A 22,571-nucleotide genomic window follows, 5' to 3' on the forward strand; every position below is an offset into this window, starting at 1 on the left:
TTCTTTCAGTAATTCTGTAATATTTCTTTCAGTAATTCTGTAATTATTTCTTTCAGTAATTCTGTAATTATTTCTTTCAGTAATTCTGTAATTCTTTCAGTAATTCTGTAATTATTTCTTTCAGTAATTCTGTAATTATTTCTTTCAGTAATTCTGTAATTATTTCTTTCAGTAATTCTGTAATATTTCTTTCAGTAATTCTGTAATTATTTCTTTCAGTAATTCTGTAATTATTTCTTTCAGTAATTCTGTAATATTTCTTTCAGTAATTCTGTAATTATTTCTTTCAGTAATTCTGTAATTATTTCTTTCAGTAATTCTGTAATTCTTTCAGTAATTCTGTAATTATTTCTTTCAGTAATTCTGTAATTATTTCTTTCAGTAATTCTGTAATTATTTCTTTCAGTAATTCTGTAATTATTTCTTTCAGTAATTCTGTAATTATTTCTTTCAGTAATTCTGTAATATTTCTTTCAGTAATTCTGTAATTATTTCTTTCAGTAATTCTGTAATTATTTCTTTCAGTAATTCTGTAATTCTTTCAGTAATTCTGTAATTATTTCTTTCAGTAATTCTGTAATTATTTCTTTCAGTAATTCTGTAATTATTTCTTTCAGTAATTCTGTAATTATTTCTTTCAGTAATTCTGTAATTATTTCTTTCAGTAATTCTGTAATTATTTCTTTCAATAATTTTGTAACTATTTTTTTCTTTAATTATAAATTTTATAAAAAAATTTATTATTATTAATATTATAAATTTTCAAAAATTATGAGCTTATTTCTTTCATTAAGGTGTTTTTCAGCATTTCTGTAAATTCTGTAATTATGTATTTTGGATGCTGAATTTCCACTCTCAGAAATATATGAAATCATGGGCCTTAAAAAGTGGTTAGGCCCCGGGACCCCCGAATTCGTTACGACGGCCCTTTTACTGTATCAAGTGCACAGTATCACCATTGAATGTGGAAAGTATCCCATAGTTCTAAATATAGCAGTGCAGATTTCAGTGGCCAACGCTTTTAACAATTTTTTTTAATTTAATTGTTTTTAAAATAGCTGTCTTCTTAAACTGGTCGGCGGGCCACGGCAAAAATCTCCTAGGGCCACATTTGTCCCGTGGGTCATGGGTTGAAGACCCTTGCTGTATATAGTCTATAAATGTTTAATAAACATGGTAAATCTCACGCAACTTTGAGAAACACAATTGAGCATCAAAGAATCTTATGAGAGATGCGACGAGATGGAATAGCTTACCTCCGTGGGTCTCGAATTCTAACACAATTGATACGTTTAAAAAGAAATACGATAAAAATATTAGGATAAATCGAGAAGCTATCCATACTTAGATGAGACAACCATAATTTTTTATGGGCATTATATTTATATTTTATCATAATTATTGTTTTTTTTTATTGCTCTTATTGGGTTGCTGTATTTTTGATATAGTTTAGTTATATATTCGACATCCATATTTTTTATGGGCATATTTTTTCAGCCGTCTCGTTGGGCATTTTGCCTGTTGTAGCCTTGGTATTTGTGTTTTCATTTTCACAAGTTATATGTAATCGAAAAAATAATAATAATTGTAGTTATATAAAATTTGGTTGGATTTACGACTTTAGTTACAATGCAGCTAACTTTTTTTTAATTATAAGAATCCGGTTTCGAAACGAATGCGTATATTTTTAGAAAACCTACGCAAATAGGGAACTTGGGAAAATAGAGACACGCACACATATCCTGATTTCATTTATACTCAACATGTGTTCCATTTCGGTTTATCGGCCCATATTTACTTTCCGATCTAAAAGATTTTTTTTTTTTTTTCAATATTGAAGTATGTTTTTGAAAGAGAATAGGTATGTATATAGACCATACCTTAAATAAAATAAGTTTCCAGGTGATTACGAACGTGTGCTATTATCTTCAATGTGAAGATGGGTTTTAGCTTCTAATCAACTGGAATCAGAGACAATGTACATCTTTGACTTACTCTCTGCCCTCTTTCTTTCTTTCTTTTTTAAGTAATGTGATCCTGCCCTTCACAATTTAACGCATCAGTTGACTCGTAAAAGATTGCAATTAGGCCTATACTATATTTAAACACTGCAAAAATGATTGAAACAACTACGATTGTTGGAAGAAACAGATTTTTCTAGGTCAGCTATGATTTACTCTCCTTGGAATGTGAAGACGGCATCTATTACTCAGGCATTATATTTGGTTTTATTATTTTACATCTCTATATACTAATTATTAACAATGGAAATATAATTAGTTATATTGATTTATCAGTGTCGATAAATTTAGACATCTTTTCATCTGATAATTAGGAATTATTTTTCTTGGGGTACTATTAAAGAGAAAATCATTTTTAGCTGAATCCACCATTTACTCATTCAATCAGGCACTAAAAACATTCGTTTGAGTTCTGATTCGTTATACAAAACTTATTTAACAAGCGTATCTAATTTTCTGTATTATTATATATGAATTGAAATACCATTTTCGTCATATACGAATATATATTCAGGGTTTTCCAATCATAACAATAATTTATTTAATTTTTTTAGCAAACCATTTAAAATCTGTCATTGCATATATATAATATTGTCATTTATAACAACAAAAACTCAGAAGCACATTTCCTCTCATTCAAAAAAAAGTAATATTATCAGGGTTACCACATTTCAAACTTTCACAGTTTGGACAAACATAGCTGACTAAACATTTCATTGAGACTAAAAAGCGAGGAATCCAGTCGATTATTTTCAGTTGATGTCCATTAATGTAATCAAAAGGAAATCGTATCGGTTGTCAAGTTAGGACTAAAATACGCGACGTATGACTAGCTCATTTATAACTTGAGTCACAGCTTCAACTTGTTTAGCTATGCTCATACAATGTTAAATTCACAATAAAATTGAGGATTTCATTTTTTTATTCGAAAAATCTATTCGAGTTTCAAGTTTAACAAAAATGTATCCCTTAACTGTGAAAAATATTTCACAAAAATGAATCAAAAATGGCAATCCAGTATTATATATTAGTATATTATGTATCAAAAATGTCATTAATTTTGTGCCTTATATCAATAAAAAAGATTAAATAACTCAATTTGGCCCTCACGGAAAAGAAACGCTAATTTTTCTCATAACAAAAATAATCGTTTAATCACAAATGTTAAGGTTTTTTTAGTTTTCTGAATCGGGTTCGGGCGACATAGGTAAACAGTTAAAAATTACTGTCCGGACGTAAAGATCTACAAAATACAAACGTCTAGTAATGCTATATCATGCGGACGAAGACTAGTTAAACAACATACCAGGACGAACATTTTTATAGCTCCGAGTGCTTTCATACCCATTGCCCAGGGTCGTTTTAAAAGCATTATGACATCCAGGCCAAGTGATTTTTTTGAGGCTCCGCCTGACAAATTTACACGTTTACTCTCGAAAATTTCAACCCAGATCTCAATACTCATCGAATTGCCGACTACATACCGTAGATGTGCGGGAAAATATTTCAGTAAAAACTTCATTTTAATTTTAATGCACTTTTAAGGATTTATTTTTTTAATTAGTCGGTATATATATATATACTGTAGCTTTTGATAAAAAATTTCCTACTCAACAGAAAGGTGAAAGAGGAGAAACGTCATAAGAACTGGTTGAATACAGTGAGTATCTGTCTGAGGCGATGCAATCTCTACGTTCCCGATCATTACCCACGTGATTCGAAGCTCTTCATGAATTCCAATTTGATAGTCTCCAAATATGTCATTATTTCATTTCAAGGGATCAAAGGATTCAGAAACGTGTTTAGCTTTAGGGTAGATTTTGAGGCAGAAAGTGAAATCTGGCGGAAAGGAATTTTTTTCCTCTTATTTACGGACGTGTTTGTTTACATAGGATAGTATGACCATGATAATTGGTTCAACAAGCCGAATAAAATATCTCCGACAGACGTGAGCCCTGTTGAATAGACTCCAATTTTCCCAACAAATGATTGATGAAATGATAAAACGGTTGAAATATTGCCTCCTAATCAGCGTACTCCAATATCACCAAAATACTCTACAATATCCTTAAGGAAATGGATAAATGGAACTGTGAGAATTTTTCATTGTGAAATAAGTATTAGTATGAAAAGATAATCTTTTTGCCGCTCTGTGCATTGAAATCTTATAATAATTGTTTTGGAGGGTGCGCCATTTTTTCACGTATTCGTTTTCATCAGATACGCGATACTATTCGGAATGTGTGAGAATACGTGCATGTTTGATAATTATGCATTCATAAAGAAGCTCCACTACGCGATGAAATGATGAAGCAACTAAATACTCCCCATGGGGATCAAATTTAAGATCTTCTACGTAGTCAGGAACGTCGAGATTTTCATTGGACCCCAGGGCTGTATTTATATGAAGGGCCTACCTATCCTCTCAAATCAGGACGAAGCCTGCGGGGTCCACCCTTTTGGCAACCTTGTGCATGCAATGCACTTTGACTAAAAATTCGGGGGGGGGGGAGATATATATATATAATATCCCCCCCCCGATAATATATAAAATTACATATATTTTTTCCCTTTTTTATAAACAAAAAAGTTTATGGGTTTTTTTAGCCATTGAAGTAAATATTTCTAATGTAACAAACATCACGTTTTATTGCATCACTATCCGTAATTTTATATTGACTAGCGGTGATGTTCGAAAACTAATCAAGCAACGTATTCTGCAAACCAACAGGCCTAAAAATTCATTAAAGACAATTAACTATATTGTTATAATTTTAACCATCTTCATTAGCGTAGGAAGTCATGGTTGTAATACATTCTGTCGTATAAAACAATTTTTTTTCTAAGCATGAGCAAAGCCTCCTAGATAGAGACTCTAGTAGTATCTAGGAGGCTTTGGCACTCGTAAGTACTACTTCAGAACGTAAATAATTTCCCCCACAAATTTTAATACGCGTATCTACAAATACAAATATTCTTGATATGAAACGCATTATAAAGGGTTGAGGGTTGTCTTACCTCCTACGTCTTTGATACACTGTCTTATATCCTCTCTGAAAGTGTAATGGCTTGGAGCACATTGGCACCGGCATCTTTCACCAGGTATCTGAGCGGCACGTCGTCCTCCACTGTCACAAGAACCTGGAGAACAGTCACCCAGTGTGAAAATGTCTCCAAAATAGTCCCGCGTAACGTGCCCAATTGTCTCTGCACACACTTTTGAAGGTATGACCAGTAGACAAAGCACGATTGTCCAAGTAAACATATTTGTATCACAATGATGGTTTCTCACAACCCATGTTGATGCTTATATCTCGAATCATTTTGACTAAATTTACGAATCTAATTGATTCGATGTTCCTCCTTCCACTGTCCCAACTCATTATGAAGAAAATATTTTCTTTTCTAATAGGAAACAGCGACAAAATTTTTAATAGTATTGTATTGTTTTTGCACTTTAGTTTGTTGATATTAAATATATTTGTGTTCTTTCTTTCATCACCCAAAATCCATATTGGTTCTTTGAATATTATATGGCCTAAGAATAGTTAATCAGCTGAATATGCTGCATTCTACATGCATTGTACTTGATGCAGCTGGAAATCCTTTCTGTGATTCTTTAGAAAACTCACGCGGAAGAATAAGCAGAGGTGTGTGTCTTAAATATGTCTCATATCTCTTGAATGTACACTTTCCTGAAAAGAGAAAAGAAAAATGCAAAATCACTGCTTTCTTATGACATAAGTTTACAATTAAGAGAATCCTTGTAACAAATTAAACTACACAATAATATTCTTTATTTACTTTATCAAATGTATCAAAAGTAACCACATTTTTCCAAACTATCGTGTACTTTGAATAATTGATCAGGTTTTTGTGCATCGAGCAGGGGCGGCTTAAATGAGGGTGCACCCGGGCGGCAGGTTGTAAGGAGTAGCAGCTTGGGCTTTACGACGCCAAAACTTTTAAATATTCCCAATAGTAAAATCGCACATCACATGACATAACGCTATATTGTGACGATGAAGATATTGAAAAAACTTGAAGGAACAGACAGAACCTGGATCGTAATACCAGAAACAAGAATGTACACTTTCACAAGGAGGCAAGTGTGCATTTTGGGCCCCACGCCCTGTAATTTTTCTGGAACGGTAAAATAAAGGCAAATGAAAAATTCGGCTTCTTGTCCGGCTCTGGATCACCAGTAACGAATTTGAAATATATTTCCTAATAAAATAATAAAAGTAGCCTCGTTATACATCCTCTTTACAGGATAAGTGTAAGTAGTTATTCATGACACTCATATGGGCGGAACTGATATGTCCGATAGAATTCTCGTCATTTTTTGTTTATTCAATTCCCGTCAAAGGACCCAGGCCCAGCCTAGGGAACCTGCTGCAAGTTGTGGGGGCTATGGTAATGATGGCTCATCTCATCATTAAGAACTGTAATGTGGATCAAGTTATCTGCCGTGATTAAGAACGGTAAAATAATCCTAAACCAAAACGATGTTCAGTTTCTTCAAAAGCGGAACGTATGGTCATCTACGTTTTGTTCAGTAAACAATTATGTGTGGCTTTGTACTTGAAAAAATCAGGTTTGACTATGGTCACCCAGGCTAAAGCCTTGCCTTCCTTCAGGGGCGGCATATGAATCTTTTCACCCGGGCGGCAGGTAAGCTTGAGCCGTCCCGGCATCAAGTATACGTATCATACAAAACCGTGAGACCAAATGTGAACTCTCAAAGAAAAACTTCGAGAAAACAACTATTTTTTTGTGATGAAAATATCGCATAAGAAAAATACAATGATTGTCACCTACTAACAGAGATCTAAATCAGTCATCGTTGATGACAAAGAAATCAATGTCAAAAGCCCATGTAAGTGCCCTGAAAAAGTGCTCACACACAGTTTGCCCCTTTTTAACAAGAGAACGGATGTAATTCAAAGAATGCTGGATATCTCCATTCAATACGTGCTCTGCTGCTTTGATTACTTTTAGGACCCGACATGCTTGAAGCAATTCCTATATGACCTGTAGCAAATCATTAATCAAGTGAGAAAATCTGATTCCTTCCTCTAGTTGGGCGTGGACGGCAATGAAGGTAGTCCAGAGAATCAGAATCTTTATAAGGATCTATTTCCTACACCGTAGAACATTGAAAATCATGAATGGGTAGTATATGGTCTTAAATCTATCTGAAAGGTGTAATATATGCTATTATGTGGAAACCTGGTATATTTGTCTTGAATAAATTCATATACTGTAAATGTATTGATCAGCGGTTCTCAACTTTTATTTATTTATCAAATTTACTGATTGATTTTATTTTCCTCGAACGGCTGCGGAGATGTCGTGCTCTGTGCGACCAAATCTTTCTCCATTCTTTACTTGGGCAAATCCTTTCTTTTGTGATATCTTGGTGAATAGAGTAATCTTTAGATTAGATTTCTCCTTTCTTCCTTTGTATTGAAACTTCCCCATATCACCAATATAGGTGGAACTATAGGAATACAGTAGAATTTTCTTGTAATCTTCATCTCCACAAATAACCAGTCTTTCGATGAATCTTGTATTGACAAGTGGAGAGGACATTTCTATATACAGTAGATACCGTTTATATGACCTTCTTCAATATCTCATTTATGGGATTTACACGATGCATAGTGGGGTATTTTATCCGAAAACCTGGCCAAAATTATTTTTACATTTTCGGTGCACTATTTTGAGCTGATATGTCGACTAATTTATCGTTAAAATACTAAAAGAAATAGTTTTGCGGGATAAATTATATAAAATACGAACATATGGCAATATATTTTGACATAAATTATATAATTCCCTCAATGATGAGGGAAATTCCTCAATAAAAAAGAAAAAATCCAATTCATGTAAGAGAAATTCGCGTATATTGTTGGCCCCTTATTATGGAAGTGAACAATAGAAAAAGATTTGGTCACACAGGGCACGCAACCGCTGCGGAGCCCCTGGGAAGTGCACACGGAGCACCGGTTGAGAACCGCTGCTGTAGATCCTTGGTCCCCAATCTTTTTGAGAAGTCGGAGAACACTAAACTGACATTTTTTTACGCGGAACACATAATAAAACATAAGCTTTAAGGGGGTGTCACGACTCCTAAGTCTTATGTCGCTTTTCAAAAATTATTTCAAAAATATATTTCACTCAATTGCAAATCGATGCAAAAATTATCTTGTTAATCAACTGATCAATTTTTTTCAAAATAAAAGAAAGAAGTAATGAATTGACAGTGTAAAAGTATTCAAAAAACAAACTTTTAATGTGTTTTTCTGAGATCGAATTTCTGAAGATTTTGCAGTTCAACAGTAAGATTACAAAAAACTACTGCACCAAAAAGTTTGAAATTTTGTAGAACTTTGTGTACTCGATGTCTGTTTGTAAAATGAACCTCGGATTTAGCAATTGACCAATGGGAAGGATTTTTAAAAAAATGTCGAATTCAGATTTTTCGAAATTTATATTTTTTTCAAACTTTTAAAATTCAAAAAAATTTTAACGAATGGTCAGATATCCACATTTGAGGTTCATTTTACTGACACACATGTCATATAAAATATTATTCCTACCAAGTTTCAGAAATTTCGGTGCATGTTTTTTTACGGAGGAACTCAAAAACTGCAATCTGAGAAAATCGCGTTCAAAGTATTTTTCTTGTATAAATTTACACTATATAATTCCTTTCCTTCCTTTTCGATTTTAGGAGAAATAATTGATGGATTGATTGTAATTTTTTAAGTAACTTGCTTGGTTTTTCTATAAACTCGGTCAGATATGACATTTTTCATAGCAATTAGGTGTTAATTAAGTTTACAGTACCACATATAACATCTAGAAAGTTTGATTGCCATTTGCGTTTGCTGATTACAAATCCGCCTTGCAAAAATTATTATCAATTGTTTAGCCTATTCTATATTTGATTTTCTTTTGCAACAATTTTTAATTGTGTATTTGATTTTTTCGTGGAAAACTTGAGGTGGCTTCATGGAGTATCAGTGTCCCACGAAGTACGGATTGAGAACAACGGCTGTAGATGAATAAACAATGAAAAATTTATTTTTCCATGTACAGTAACTTCCAGAAGTTGAACACTCAAAAATTTCAGTATCTAAAAGCTAATTTTTCATTACTTGGTAAAGAAAGCAATAAAATATGATTGATGGCGTTCCTGCTAACATTGATTTAAACATGATTAGTGTATGGTAAATAACTGTATATGTGCGAGTTGTATTCATCCACTTATCGCGCAATATTTTCAATACGTAAAGCTATTTCCTTAGCCCGTACAATAAGCTAATTGAAGTGCAATGGGCAATTTTATTCTAGTGTTTGGTTAACCTTTAACTCCCTGCGAGCCAGGAGCTCGTTCACTTGACCTATAAAAAAAACATGACTATTTTAACATCTTCACTTAGTGGTTTAACCTTTTCTGGCCTTTTAATCCTTTCTAAGAGATTCCCAATCAAACATGGTTATCATTGTTGCGAATCGGCAAGTAGTAAAAAAAATAAAAAATAAAAATTTAAGTACACACTAAAAAATCACGCCGAAGCCTACGATATATCAATATCCTCTAATCATAAATTTTATTGTCGTAAATATAAAAGAAACTGATATAATATATAACTTACAGTAAAACTATGAAAGAACGAATGCCGTGTATGATGTGTTTTATATTAAAAAAATTCGCTTGAAATATACGTGATTTATGAAATATGGGAGATTATGGTATTAAGTTACATCCTTCATATCAGATGGAGATGATCATGATGAAAGTACGAGCACATAAATGTTAAATTATCGTATAAAAAAATTATGAGCAAAAACTTAAGCTCAAGTCAGAAAGCATTTCACTTTTTCTGCAATAAAATAGGACAGTTTTTGGAGTTAAAGCATTTTATGCTATGACGAGCTTTATAAGTATTTTGTAAACACACGCAGCTAACATAAAATTCGTTACGTTATTGGCATGACCTTAGACAGGATACTTTTCTTCATAAGCCGTCTTGTTTACCTTAGGGGTGATGAGCTGGATACCAATCTCTTTCAGTTGTTCATTAGTAAAAAATTTGTTGTCATCATTAGGGATACGTAATTTTTGTATTTGCGGTAAATGAGAAACTTGCTAATTTTTTACGCAATAAATGCGAAAAATTTGATTTTCACTACTCTTCCATGCGAAATCTTTATAATCTACACGTTTTAAAGCGAAAATAGGCAGTAATATTTTCCGGAGATGAATTATTTTTAATTGTAACTTGTGATATACGACTTCAGTTGAGTTTTGTTTCTGAGTTTTTGGTGGAAATTATTGAGCTAACCGACACTTTGGAAGAATCAAACTATCCATTGGCACACGTATTTGCGGTAAGTTAGTGTAAACTTGAAACTTCTCTTGAAAATAATATGTTGGAGGCAGCAGCAGATGAGTTTATACAAATTTATTTCACACGCATCACATTCAACGCAATCGTTCCAGAATTGCTAAGACTTCAGTCTATCTGAAGCCGTGACAATACTTAAATCATCTTTGAGCCCAAATTTATTATTGGAAAGTTTCACCAAAAATTTGCTTCCGTGAACTCTGCCGATAGACCTACAGTAGAGCCTTGAAAATCCGAGCCCCGAAAGTTCGAGTTTGCGGGTAATCTGAGACATTGAAAATTTTCAAATTTCCTTCTCTTGAGACTCTTTTTCCTCCAAGAACCCAACTTTTTTATTTTTTCTTCAAGGAATACTACGTAGTATGTACGTATTTTACAGTAATTTTGATTTTGAAAGTAGCTAGGCAGACCCCAGCCCTATAATGATTAACTTTGATCATTTTTGTGGCACCACGGTCATTTTCTGCACACGAGGGCTCATTAGACCGGGACTTGAAATATATTGACGATTCCAAACGGCAGCCTTTTTTATGTATATACTCACCGAGAGGTTGATGCGCTATCCCCTCGTTGTTGGACACCTTGCGGTAGCAATGTTTTTCTGTTGTCATATCGACGTTTCTGTTGCACTCCCGTGTCAGGAAAGTTTCTGACAAACATGAACCCAGGGTATCTAACTGGCGACACCTCTAAACATCCTTTGGTACTTTAGGTGAGTATCTTACCGACCTGCGTTACTCTGTAATGGGTAACCGATGTAATAAAATATGAGACTGCCTTGAATGGACGTGAACCATTTTAATTTTCGGGGGGTCATTGAGGAAGAGAAGCAAGTTTGATCGTTTTCTTCGTGATGGAATAGACAATGACATTGCCTCCTAATTGCTTACGTAAAATCATTGGAAAAGCAGTTGAAAGCTATCAGTGTCTCAGCGTCGTTCATCAATCAATCCCATCCCTAACTCTTCTCAATCACTCTTTCATCTTCGCACATTTTTCACATTCTTCATTTTTTGAAACACATCGTATGGCATCTATATTTTATTCAAGAATTAAAAATATAGTAATATGTTATATAGTACTGGTTTTTTTTGTCTTTTTTTTAACTGAAATCAACATTTAAAACATTTTTTATTGTTTTTCGGATAATTTGATTTTCTCGATAATCCAAGCTGGCTTCGGTCCCATCCACCTAAGATTATCGAGACTCTACTGTATTGCAGAAATACACGTGAACACAAAACGTATGAGATAAACATGAAGTCACGTGGCTAAAAGTCCCTTTAAACTGGTGAAATTTCAATTTTGCGTCACACATATTCCCACATGTCTTGATTTCTACCACTCGTAGAACAAAAAGCGAGTAATCAAAGTATCCCGGAGAGGATCTCTAAATTTTTTGTTTTAAATAGTAAAACAACATCTATTTTTTGATCGTTCACAGTCCTGTGTCCTAGTGATGGTATGTAACGAATAAAAACACCATAAGTTTATTGCCAATCTGGTAACTAATTTGAAACGGTACCTTAGAAACTGGATGCGAATCTAACGAGCAGTAAGAAAAAAAATTGGCTCATCATTCAAAAATTATGGAACTAAACTATAAAAATGATTACGATGATAATCGCTATTTAAATGTGTATATAATCCCATAAAATCATAATCATCCACTTCACTAGTAAAAAAAAAAAAATTTTTTTTTTTTGCTTCTGAAGAAAGACATTCGACGGTGGAAACCTATAATAAGTGAGGTAATTACTTCTCGCCAACAGAACAAACACCTGTTTAACAAGTAGTTTAAGAGATGGGGACTCTGTAGAATCATCAAGAATAGAGACAATCTGCTAACGGCTCCGACCTCATCCAACAGTTTTGCGCAAAGGAGTAGTAATAGTTGCCAAACAGGATTGCTCCTTCACTCCTGTTGGCCTAATTGATGCACAACTACGATATACACTCCTCGAATTAAAACATAGTGCACAGGGTTTTTTTTTTCTATCTCTGTGTATCTCTTTACAAGACGTCCACCAAACGGAAGTGTGTTATGTCATTGCCCTTTTTTTTCTTTACACTATTCTGTGTAGTTTATAGTATTCGTGCTCGAGTGAAACGTGCTTAACATAAGGAATGAGGATTGAACTTGATCATTTGTTTTTCTTTTCTTTGCCGTCTGCGGCATATGTTGTTGATTTTCAGGTGTATTGCGTCGAGCGTTTTACCAAGCTGGTGATCGTAATTTGATATGAACATCAAGGTCAGATGGCTATAAAAAAGAATAGTATCGTTATAAAACATCTCCGACAAAGGGAAGAATCTTCAATGCTTTAGAGCACACATGCTTAATTCATGGCCCGCGGGACAAATGTGGCCCTCGGTGTCATCTGATGTGGCCCACGACCTCAAACCTAACTGTGAAAATGAACTGAAGGGCGAATTTGCAGATCACTTGTGTGACCCGCGGCACATTTCTAGATCGCTTAAGTGACCCGCTGTGCAGTTGGACGTGGCTTAAGTGTTCCGCGGCACAATTCCAGATCACTTAAGGGACCCGCGACATATTCGCATACTTCTGGAGTGACCCGTGGCACAATTCCAGGTCACTTAAGTGCCCCACAGTAAATTCCCAGATCACTTAAGTCACCTGCGACATATTTACAGATCATTTAAGTGACCCGCGGTATGTTTACAGATTGCTTGAATATCCCGCTACCCAGTTCTAGATCATCCAGTTCAATCGGCCTGCGGCACAGTTGCAGATCCCTTTAAGTGGGCCGCGATACGTTTTTAAACTAGTGAAGTGGCCCACACTCTTCTAAAGGTTGAGCAGTTTTGTTTTAGAGCAGTATTTCCCAAAGTGGGAAATATCGCCCCCTGGGAGCGATGGAATGGTCCGGGGGGTGATAGAACCTACGGGTATAACATAGGATCCTATGTATTAGCTTGTGTTGGAGGCAATAAAAGAAAAACTTTCTCAAGAAGGGCGATGGAACAAAAAGTTTGGGAAACTAGGCTTTAGATTATCGAATTGTAATTTTAAGTCTAGTTTTGGGAATGCGAGAACACTTCAAATTAGAACCCTTCAATGGAAAAATGATATTTTTTTTGGTCTTTTGTATTTAAAATGACAAAAATCGAAATTTTGGATACTATCTGAAAATGACTCTGTATTTTCACAAATATTTGTGCATCTTGTGCACGAAACGTATATTCCCGTAGATGTACAAGAGTTAAGATCTATTAACTGATATGAAAATATTATGGTGAAAAATTCATTCATGCCGTATACATAAAACCTATGCCTGAATATCTACACCCTTCACTGAGTTCAAATGACGAGGTTTACTCCCACATCCTTTTGAATTTCATGCGCGATGCACCAGTTATTTTCCGGTGAGAACTGACTACCGAAAATCCTGAGCCCCATAGCATAGCATTCTAAATTATTGATAAATTCGGAACGCATTTCGGTGATGAAACAATATCGTAAATCATAAGTATGTGATTTCTTTTCCATGCTGTGGAAATTTATAAAATACTAGTATGTATAAGATCTATCATGAAGAGTATTTCAAAATGATTGCTCCGATTACAAATGACAATAACTTTTTTAGACAGATAATAAATACACAGCTCAAAAATACAGGGTGGTTATAAATAAACTGACACTACTCAAACGTATGTAGCGCCCATTCTGATAGAGGTATTTTGATGAAACTTGGTAAAATAGGATATATGTACTATGGGGGAAAAGATTCACTAAAAAAATAGTTCAATTTTTGACCACCAAGTAAAAAGTGGAGCTTTTTATCGCATTCCCCTTTTTTCCATGGTCTAAATAATGTAAATGCCAAATTTCAATGAAATACGACCACCACAACGGGCGCTACATAGGTCGGAGTAGTGTCAGTATTATTCTAATGACAACTACTGAGCTTAATCTAACGGAATATATTACATAAATTGTATTGGCACCGATCTTTCATAGATACGGCAGCGATAATATTCATGGTTTTTCCATTTCATGTTTAAAAATTTTCACATGATCATACGAATATAATGAACGAATTAGGTAAGCTAAGACGAAAGCAATCCTCAAATATTGCAATAGTAATATTGCTAGATATTTTAAGCAACTTACAACCTTCGAAGTACTTTTTTATTAATTACGCGGTTTTTACAATACTTGTGGTCTTAATTATAAAAAAAAATTCAGAGTATAAAATAAATATTATATTCGATGAAATTTCTGAGATATTTTTAACAACTTTTTGAGATATTGTATTTTATGTTCTCGAAATTAGCTTATTTTTGCGCTTTCGCTACAAATTCACACCAAAATCTGCCGCATAACAAATCTGCCGCATAAGTAAACCAAATATTTGTTTAAATATTTAAATTTTCGTTAAGCAATACGTGAGAATTTTGAAAAAAAATCCAATATTTTAAATTTAGACCAATGATGTTGTAAACAGTATTATGTAGTCTGTTGTATATATACAGTCTTCGGCTGTAAAATTTTAAATTCCGAACACATAGTCTAGTCTGGTATCTACAGACACACCATCTCGGGTCGTATATCACCATACGGCAATTTCCTAATAATGGAGTGGGAAATGAAGGCGCCATCTATCGGTGGTTACCCTAGGTTTGGAAAGTAAAGAATTTGTCCCTGGTGTCATTTCCCGGATTCGAACCCGTGGACGGTAACCTTCATAGTAGAAGACGAGCACCTTACCACTGCCCCACTCGGGCTGCCTGTAGTATCTGACATTAGTTTCAAAAAACGCATTTGAAAATTACTTGCTGCCTTCTAAACCATTGATCTAGATCAGTGGCTCCCAAACTTTTGGAAGGGTGACCCCCCATTTTTGAACAAAAAATTTATCAGCGATCCCTACACATAGCCTGCCCGTAAGAGAAATCCGACTTTTTGTCAGTAAATGTGCTATCTCGAAAGCACTTTTCGGTACACTTGTTTCTGTTTTAATCAAGTGATACTGACTTTTAGTGACATTCATTTTTTTATACTGTATAAATATTTATTTGGCTTTTTGATGTACTTCGTGTTCCTTATGCAAAATGAAAATGTAGCGAATTGTATGATCCTTGATTTTCGTATACAGAATGATTAAGAAAGAATCATCTGATTTCTCAAAATGATTCTACACTTAAAAATCGACCATTAACAAAAATTGTTGATAAAACGTAGGCATCCCCCCCCCCTTTTTATATTCTCATATATTACTTTACCCATACATCATTCTGTGTTTGTAATTTTTAAGAAATATACAATTTTGATTCTTTCTTCTTCACCCTGTTTAAGTATTAACTTAATATATTGATTATTGTACAAGTAGAGAGAGAGAGAGAATTTGATAAAATTACATTGTATGATACATGGTAATTAGCTCAGCTGAGTATAAAGGCATTTCTTAGTTTTGACATATTTTTAAAATAAAAATGAATTTCTTATTTGGACGTTTTTATTTTGGAGAATCTCTCGCAAAACCCCCACATTTTTTTGGGAATCACTGCTCTACAGGCTCTACAGAGGCAACGAGACAGCCGTCTAGGGAAGCATGATTACAGGGACGGCATTTTTTGTGACAGATTTATTATGACAGTGTGTTTTCACTCTCGGAAATTTTTACACATGGAAATAATTTTGAATGTGAAAGCGCGAGTGGAGAAATAAGTGCGGGCAAATATAATATTCAGTGTTAAAATAGTATTCAACTCTTTGCTATTCAATGCTTAATTCATCTCAACACGCCTCCTTTCTTGCAGTTCCAAAAGTGTCACCTATCTCTAGAGAAGCTGGTTCCTGAAAAAAAAATTAAGGTTCCATCTCTTTTTTGTTTAGGATCTTTTCGCTCTTTATCACGCTCACAGAATTTGGATATCTGCGCGGAATGATAAAATAGCATGCTGCCTTATACAATATAGGGAATTTTTTTCTTTTTGCACACCAAAAAAACTGTGTACAGCATTCTCAGACTTTAAACGTCCATATTTTGTAAACTTATTCACCATGAAAAAATGCCTTTCTAAGGCACTTTTGTTCATAACCGATAAACGGGTAAAAATAAAATTTCATAAGTAAAAATCTGCTTTCTAGAAAATATTGAAAAAAATTATGCAGTACAATATTATATTAAATGTAGGAAAAACATTATTGAAGTAGAACCCCTTTTTCCTGCCACCGATCACATAAAACTTACAATTCTCAGATTGAAAATAGAAACTGGATCTTGATTAATGTGCCGCATGAAAAAAAATCAATATTGTATGAGATATTAGTTAATATGAGCAAAATAATATTAGTTAAATTATCATGTTTGCTTCGAAATTTTAACAATTGTTATTTGTATGTGGTAAAACAACGTTAGTAAAACTCGGGAAAGTGTAACCGTCCTTGGCTTTCATACTGTTTTTGATTCTAATCACCGAAAACTTAGGATGGCTACACGTTGCGGGTTTTATTGACGTTCTTTTATCACGAATAAATAGGAACTGTTAAAATTTCGAGTCAAAACTAATAATTCAACTAATATTATTTATTGCTTATGAAATATTAACTAATATCACATCTTTATTGTTTTTTTCATGCGGTGCATTAATCAAAATCCGGTCGCTGATTTTAATCCAATAATTGTAACAGTTTTATTTGATAGGTGGCGGAAGAGGTTCGTTCTAGTTCATCCATGTTTCTCATATGTAATACAGGGTGATTCTAAATTTATGGAATAAACTTTAAGAGGTGATATAAGACAAGCACTTTTGGTCATAGAATGTGTGGTTGAATCGCAATAGCAAAGGCATTACAGGACGTTTTTAGAAAACGCTCAACAGCACTTCACCAAAAGCGAATACCATATTTTTTCGACAGATTTGCTGCTATGTGTGCCATTAACCATTCGAGGGTGCATATGCACCTTCGGATTGGATTGATTTTTATTGGTGCAAGCACCTTCGAGGTTATGCTGCGTCAAGCAATTATCAAGCGTTTTAAGACTTGTGGTAGAATTTGTGTTATCAGGTTGCACCACGAGAAGACCATATTACAATACCAGGCACCCTAGTTACGAGCATTGGAGTACGCAAGATTGACCTTTAGAGGGGGCACATTGGATTTGGGGAGCACAAGAAATATCTTCCAAAGAAACTTTGACCTACTAACCTTCATAAAGCATTTTAAATTAACAGAAGTTGATAAGGATAGCATACAGTATAAACGTATTTTCTTTCGATATTTTAATTTTTTTACTGAAATATTTAAAAATATTTTTAATTTTTGATCGTCTTGGAGAGGGAACGGGCCCCATGTTCTCTCCCGCTTACGCCTTTGGTCACAAACGTATGAACTCAAGGATGTCAGTTCGCTAGAAAATTTCGCAACAACGTATAAATAAAACGGTAGGAAAACTTATTTTTATGCTACGCAGCATAACGCGGAGAATCACGATTTTAAAAACTAGGAATTGAGAGGAGCAATTCTTGGATTTTCAAAAAAATCAATTTTGTCTTTTGATTCAGAATAAATATATTAATTTATTAAGTTTCGTGTTTTCTCATAGAAGTGCGCAAAGGCACATTTGTGTCTACTTGATTGAATAAGATTTTTTTTCAAATTATGTTTAGTAAATTTTATGTAGAATTTTAATGCGATATATACAATATATATATACATATATTTGTGCTAAATAAATAGCTCAATTAATTCTTTGAAGAGCAGACATTATTCTAAAACTAGTAGGAATAAATGTAAACAGGTGCGCCCACTATGAGACCACCCTTCCCCTTCAAAGAAGAGATTTATTATTGATTTGATATATTTACTCTCATCAGGACGTTTTTATTTAGGAAATTCTCTCACAACATCTTGAATCATCAACGTTACTCCATTCCAAAGGGGTCGTGACCAACACTTTGGGAACCACTGTGTCAAAGTAATAGAGGAAAAGAAAGAAAACACTTTTCATATAGTCGTATCTTAAGAGCGGCACCATATTATTCGCCTCGTGCGGCAGAATGTGTAGGACCAAAAAATAATGTAAACTTTCAAAAAATTACAGTAAACTTCATTACAAAACATAATAAATTAGTTTATTTATTATGTTAATTTAATCTGGATTAAATTTGTTAATTATAAGATTATATATAAACATATGCATACAGCTCAAAACATATGCATATAGTTACATTGACTGTGGTCAAAGTAATATTCGCATCACACAAAAAATATCTATTAATATTAAAATTATTTAAAAAAAACAGACACAAAACTACAATTGTTACTTAGTTTTAACAAAAATAATTTTATTATTAATAGATATTTTCTAAGTGTGATGCCTTTCGCGTGGTTTTACTAAGCAGCATTCTCAAATCCTCACAATTGAATATCTGTAGATGATTTCGATTTTTGTCGAAAGATTTGTGACTGCATTGAAACGTCTCACACATGAAAAATTTTGAGCTAGATTAGAATCCCTCGATAACAAACACTCACGGGACCGAAATTTTTTTCCGCTAACGAGGAGTGTCCGTTAATGGATAGTAAAATAATCAGTCGCATAAACGGAGTCCCGTTGACGTAATTCAAAAAGTGTTTGGTAACTGGAGGTGTCCGCTAAAAACGGGGAGTGTCCGTTATGGGAGGTTCCAATGTATATCCCATAAAGTCCAGGTAAAGTATTTGCTTTTGCAACCAGATTATAGTTTATTAATTATTATTATTATTATTAATTATATATTATTTATTATATTATATTATAATATATTTTATATATTATAATATTATTATTATAATATTATAATATATTTTATATATTATAATATTATTATTATAATATTATATAATAATAATTATATAATATATATTATAATATATTATAATTAATAATATATTAATTATTACAACCAAATTAATAGTCATCTTCATCTTCATATTTGAACTTCAGGCCCTCTTTTAATGCTATTTCTGTTAATTTTTCTTGTAAATGTGATAATTGTTATTGTTGCAGATTTAACAAAAAAGTATTGAAAATTGTTATTTTTTTATTCAGTTCAGATTATTTATTTAATTACAGGTTGTAAGGATCTCTTGGGAATACGTGATAATCACGTTATATAAAAAAAGAAATATTATTGTAATCTCCTTCTCCACGTCCTCCCCCCCCCCCAATTGTCAACTGCACCTTAACACATTTCTGAAACATTTTAAGCTAGATTTAACATGTGTTATGTACTCCAATGAAATCGCGTATCCGGAAATTTTATTTTATGCAAAATTATTCAGACCAACGCATGTTGGAGTTGAGTGTTCTACTTTGACATAGAAGCATAAAATGAGGTTTTGATGAAATGAGTTCCAGTGAATGCACAAGCCTTCATTAATGATAAAATTCAGCTAATTCTCATTACTGAAGTTCGAACAAAGCTGCTTGCACCCGGCTTAATTAGAAATATATATATATATATATACTAATGGAATTGATGCAAACTACTCGGCGGTTTCGATTTTATAGTGACCGTCTTAGAAATATGCGCACATCCAATTAGAATTAGTGTTGTTGTAACGCAATTAATACGCAATCATATTCACACTCTCTGAAGCATGGGTCGGAAACCAAATTCACCCTTTTGCTTTATCCTTTTTTGCCCTTCGAAATGATCAGAGATGGGACACGAGTCCCAGCTATTTCGTTGTTTTTATTTTAAACACTAGAATACTGCCAAAAAATTATTCTAGTTTTGTCTTTGGATTGTCGATTCAATTGTTGATTGGATATTTACCAATCTTGTGTACATTTGCAATTAAATACGTTTGCAATTTAGAATTGTAATAATCCTTTCCCTCGTAAATCAAAGACAGAACCAATGATTAAGGCAAATAAGGAGGAAAACGCCATGAATTCCTACAGCATTTCGATACACTATGGGTGCGTCTTCGAAAGACGAATACAACCACTATCAACGCTGACCAGGGATCCCAATTGATTACCAAATTTTAAGCACATCGGAAAAAAATACGTCACTTCAAGTCAGAATCAAGTGTGTCCTTGGCGTGGGCATTCTGCCCACGGCCTACTTTGCTCATATAAGCAGAATTGGTCATTTAATAAAATGTGATACATAGATGCTCTTAAGACGGCACTGCTCTCACTTCTTTCTTGATTAAAACTGGCAAGCATCCGTGGGGGGGGGGGGGGGACATTGCATTGCGATTGATTGTTTTCTTCTACATATAATTCTGAATGAATCTCATTGAATATTTACCATTGTTTTATGAACATATCTGAAATCTCGTTGCATTGCAATGAATTTCAACACTTCCAGCTCTAACATTAAAAGAAAAAAATTCAGATGAAACCACTGTAATTAAACGTAAAAATACAATTAAAAAATTCCTTTGAGAGAGATATGTGATTGATAATATAAAATTATATCATTGAGTAATACTATTAATATAGAACCCAGAACACCAACGATGTTCACTAAAAATACCCGGAAATTCATTGGGGATTCATTTCCGTCTATTTTTAGCGAACATCGTTGGTTTTTTGCGTTCTTAAATTGCTAAAAAGGTAATTCCATCATATTATTAATATACTACGATACTTGAATGAGTCGAATAGAATGAGTCGGTTTCGAATTGAGTAGAATCACTCTTGAAAGGTCGTGCGATAATGCAGTTTTCTTTCAAGGAAAAATACTACATAAGTCACCGTAAAAAATTTTCAACTAAAAAAAAATAGATTTTAATAGATTTTTTACTAAACCGACACCATCGGATTGATAGCAATAAATTGCTATCATCCGATGCTGAAGGAGCGTGTATCTCCCCCCCCCCCCCGTATATTCTTCGGAATATTCGAGGGAGAAACGATGCTTGTTTTCGGAGATAGTACCAAAATTTCCCTTTCATCCTTATATTGTCATAATCAGTGCGGTTATGGGTAGCGTTCTTGATAAGCATGAATAAATGGCATATAGGCACCAAAACCTAGGAGCTGAGGCCCTTTGACTCCCCAATAAAATTTTTAAGGGGTACTTCTCCTCCCCTCCCCCCAATTAATTTCTAAAAAAATGCAATGCACCTTCTCTCTCCCGCGTACACGCTTCAAATACTTTCAAATAAATCAATAAAAAAAATTGATTATTCCTTTAAAATTTTTCATTTGAATATAATCAGTCTTTCTATATGCGAATATTTTTGCCTCTCATGTAAGACCAGATATGATCACTTCTATAAGATATTAAAAATTTGAAATAGTCGTAGTTAGCGTGCTAAAGTCTATCATGAGGGACTGAAACTCTGACTTTCATGTTTGCCGCAAAACATTGACGTTTTTCCCACATGAATTGTACATAACTTCATAAAATAAGATATTATGTGACCATCGAGTTGAATGAACGATAAAAGATTCACTTTGAACGAAAATGATTTCAGATTTTCTCTCCCATTTACACAGTAATCGGTGCATTGAATGAAGAAAATGGTTTTCCAGCAGAGTGCCATAGGCAGATATTCTGGGAACGTGTCTTGAATTTACCCAGATAACGATTACCGAATTATACCAAACATTTTATTACCAACTCATCGGCTCACAAAACAACAGAATAATAGATTTTTCTTCGTCTTTTGAAGCAAGGTTATGGGATCAGTAATAATTCTACTTTTGTTGGAATTTTCCAGGATTTTCTCTTCAATAATATTTTTTTGGATTTTTTTTTTCTTGTCAAACAAGACAACTCGGATCAGAAATGAAGCGTACATGTTATGAATTGTGTTGGATATCCTTTCTTAACGGATATATATAAAAAAATGCACAAAGAGAAAATGCTCAGACACCGGAAAATACAAATCCTTACTTATTCCAAGATAAACAAAATTCATGACATAAAATTCTTGAATTTTGGAAAGACTAAATACTCAAATGTAACTGAGTGGTTTATAGTATGAGTAAAGCGACTAATATGAAAATTTTATGGTTCCATAATTACACTTATGCGGATGATTCTGTATTGATGTGCTCGTGTGTGATCTATCGCTATAGAGAACAAGATTGTTGCCGATTTTTTTTTTTTCAAAAGCTGTAATAGATGAGATATGATGTTCCCAATCTAA

General features: G+C 33.6%; 1 protein-coding gene across 3 annotated transcripts in view; it reads right to left on the minus strand.

The window, feature by feature from the left end:
* Nucleotides 1–22,571, minus strand: part of LOC149085624 (uncharacterized) — a 73,604-nt gene that overhangs the window by 17,716 nt on the left and 33,317 nt on the right. For all 3 annotated transcript variants that reach the window (XM_089233774.1, XM_089233773.1, XM_089233775.1), the window contains exon 2: nucleotides 5,040–5,716. In XM_089233774.1, coding sequence (XP_089089900.1) covers nucleotides 5,040–5,286 — 247 coding nt within the window. In that variant the 5' untranslated portion in view covers nucleotides 5,287–5,716. The remainder of the gene's footprint in view (nucleotides 1–5,039; nucleotides 5,717–22,571) is intronic.

Source organism: Pholcus phalangioides, unplaced genomic scaffold, assembly GCF_987345545.1.
Source record: "Pholcus phalangioides strain wild (caught in Gottingen) unplaced genomic scaffold, Ppha-v1.0 ptg000007l_1, whole genome shotgun sequence".
Lineage (NCBI taxonomy): Eukaryota > Metazoa > Arthropoda > Arachnida > Araneae > Pholcidae > Pholcus > Pholcus phalangioides.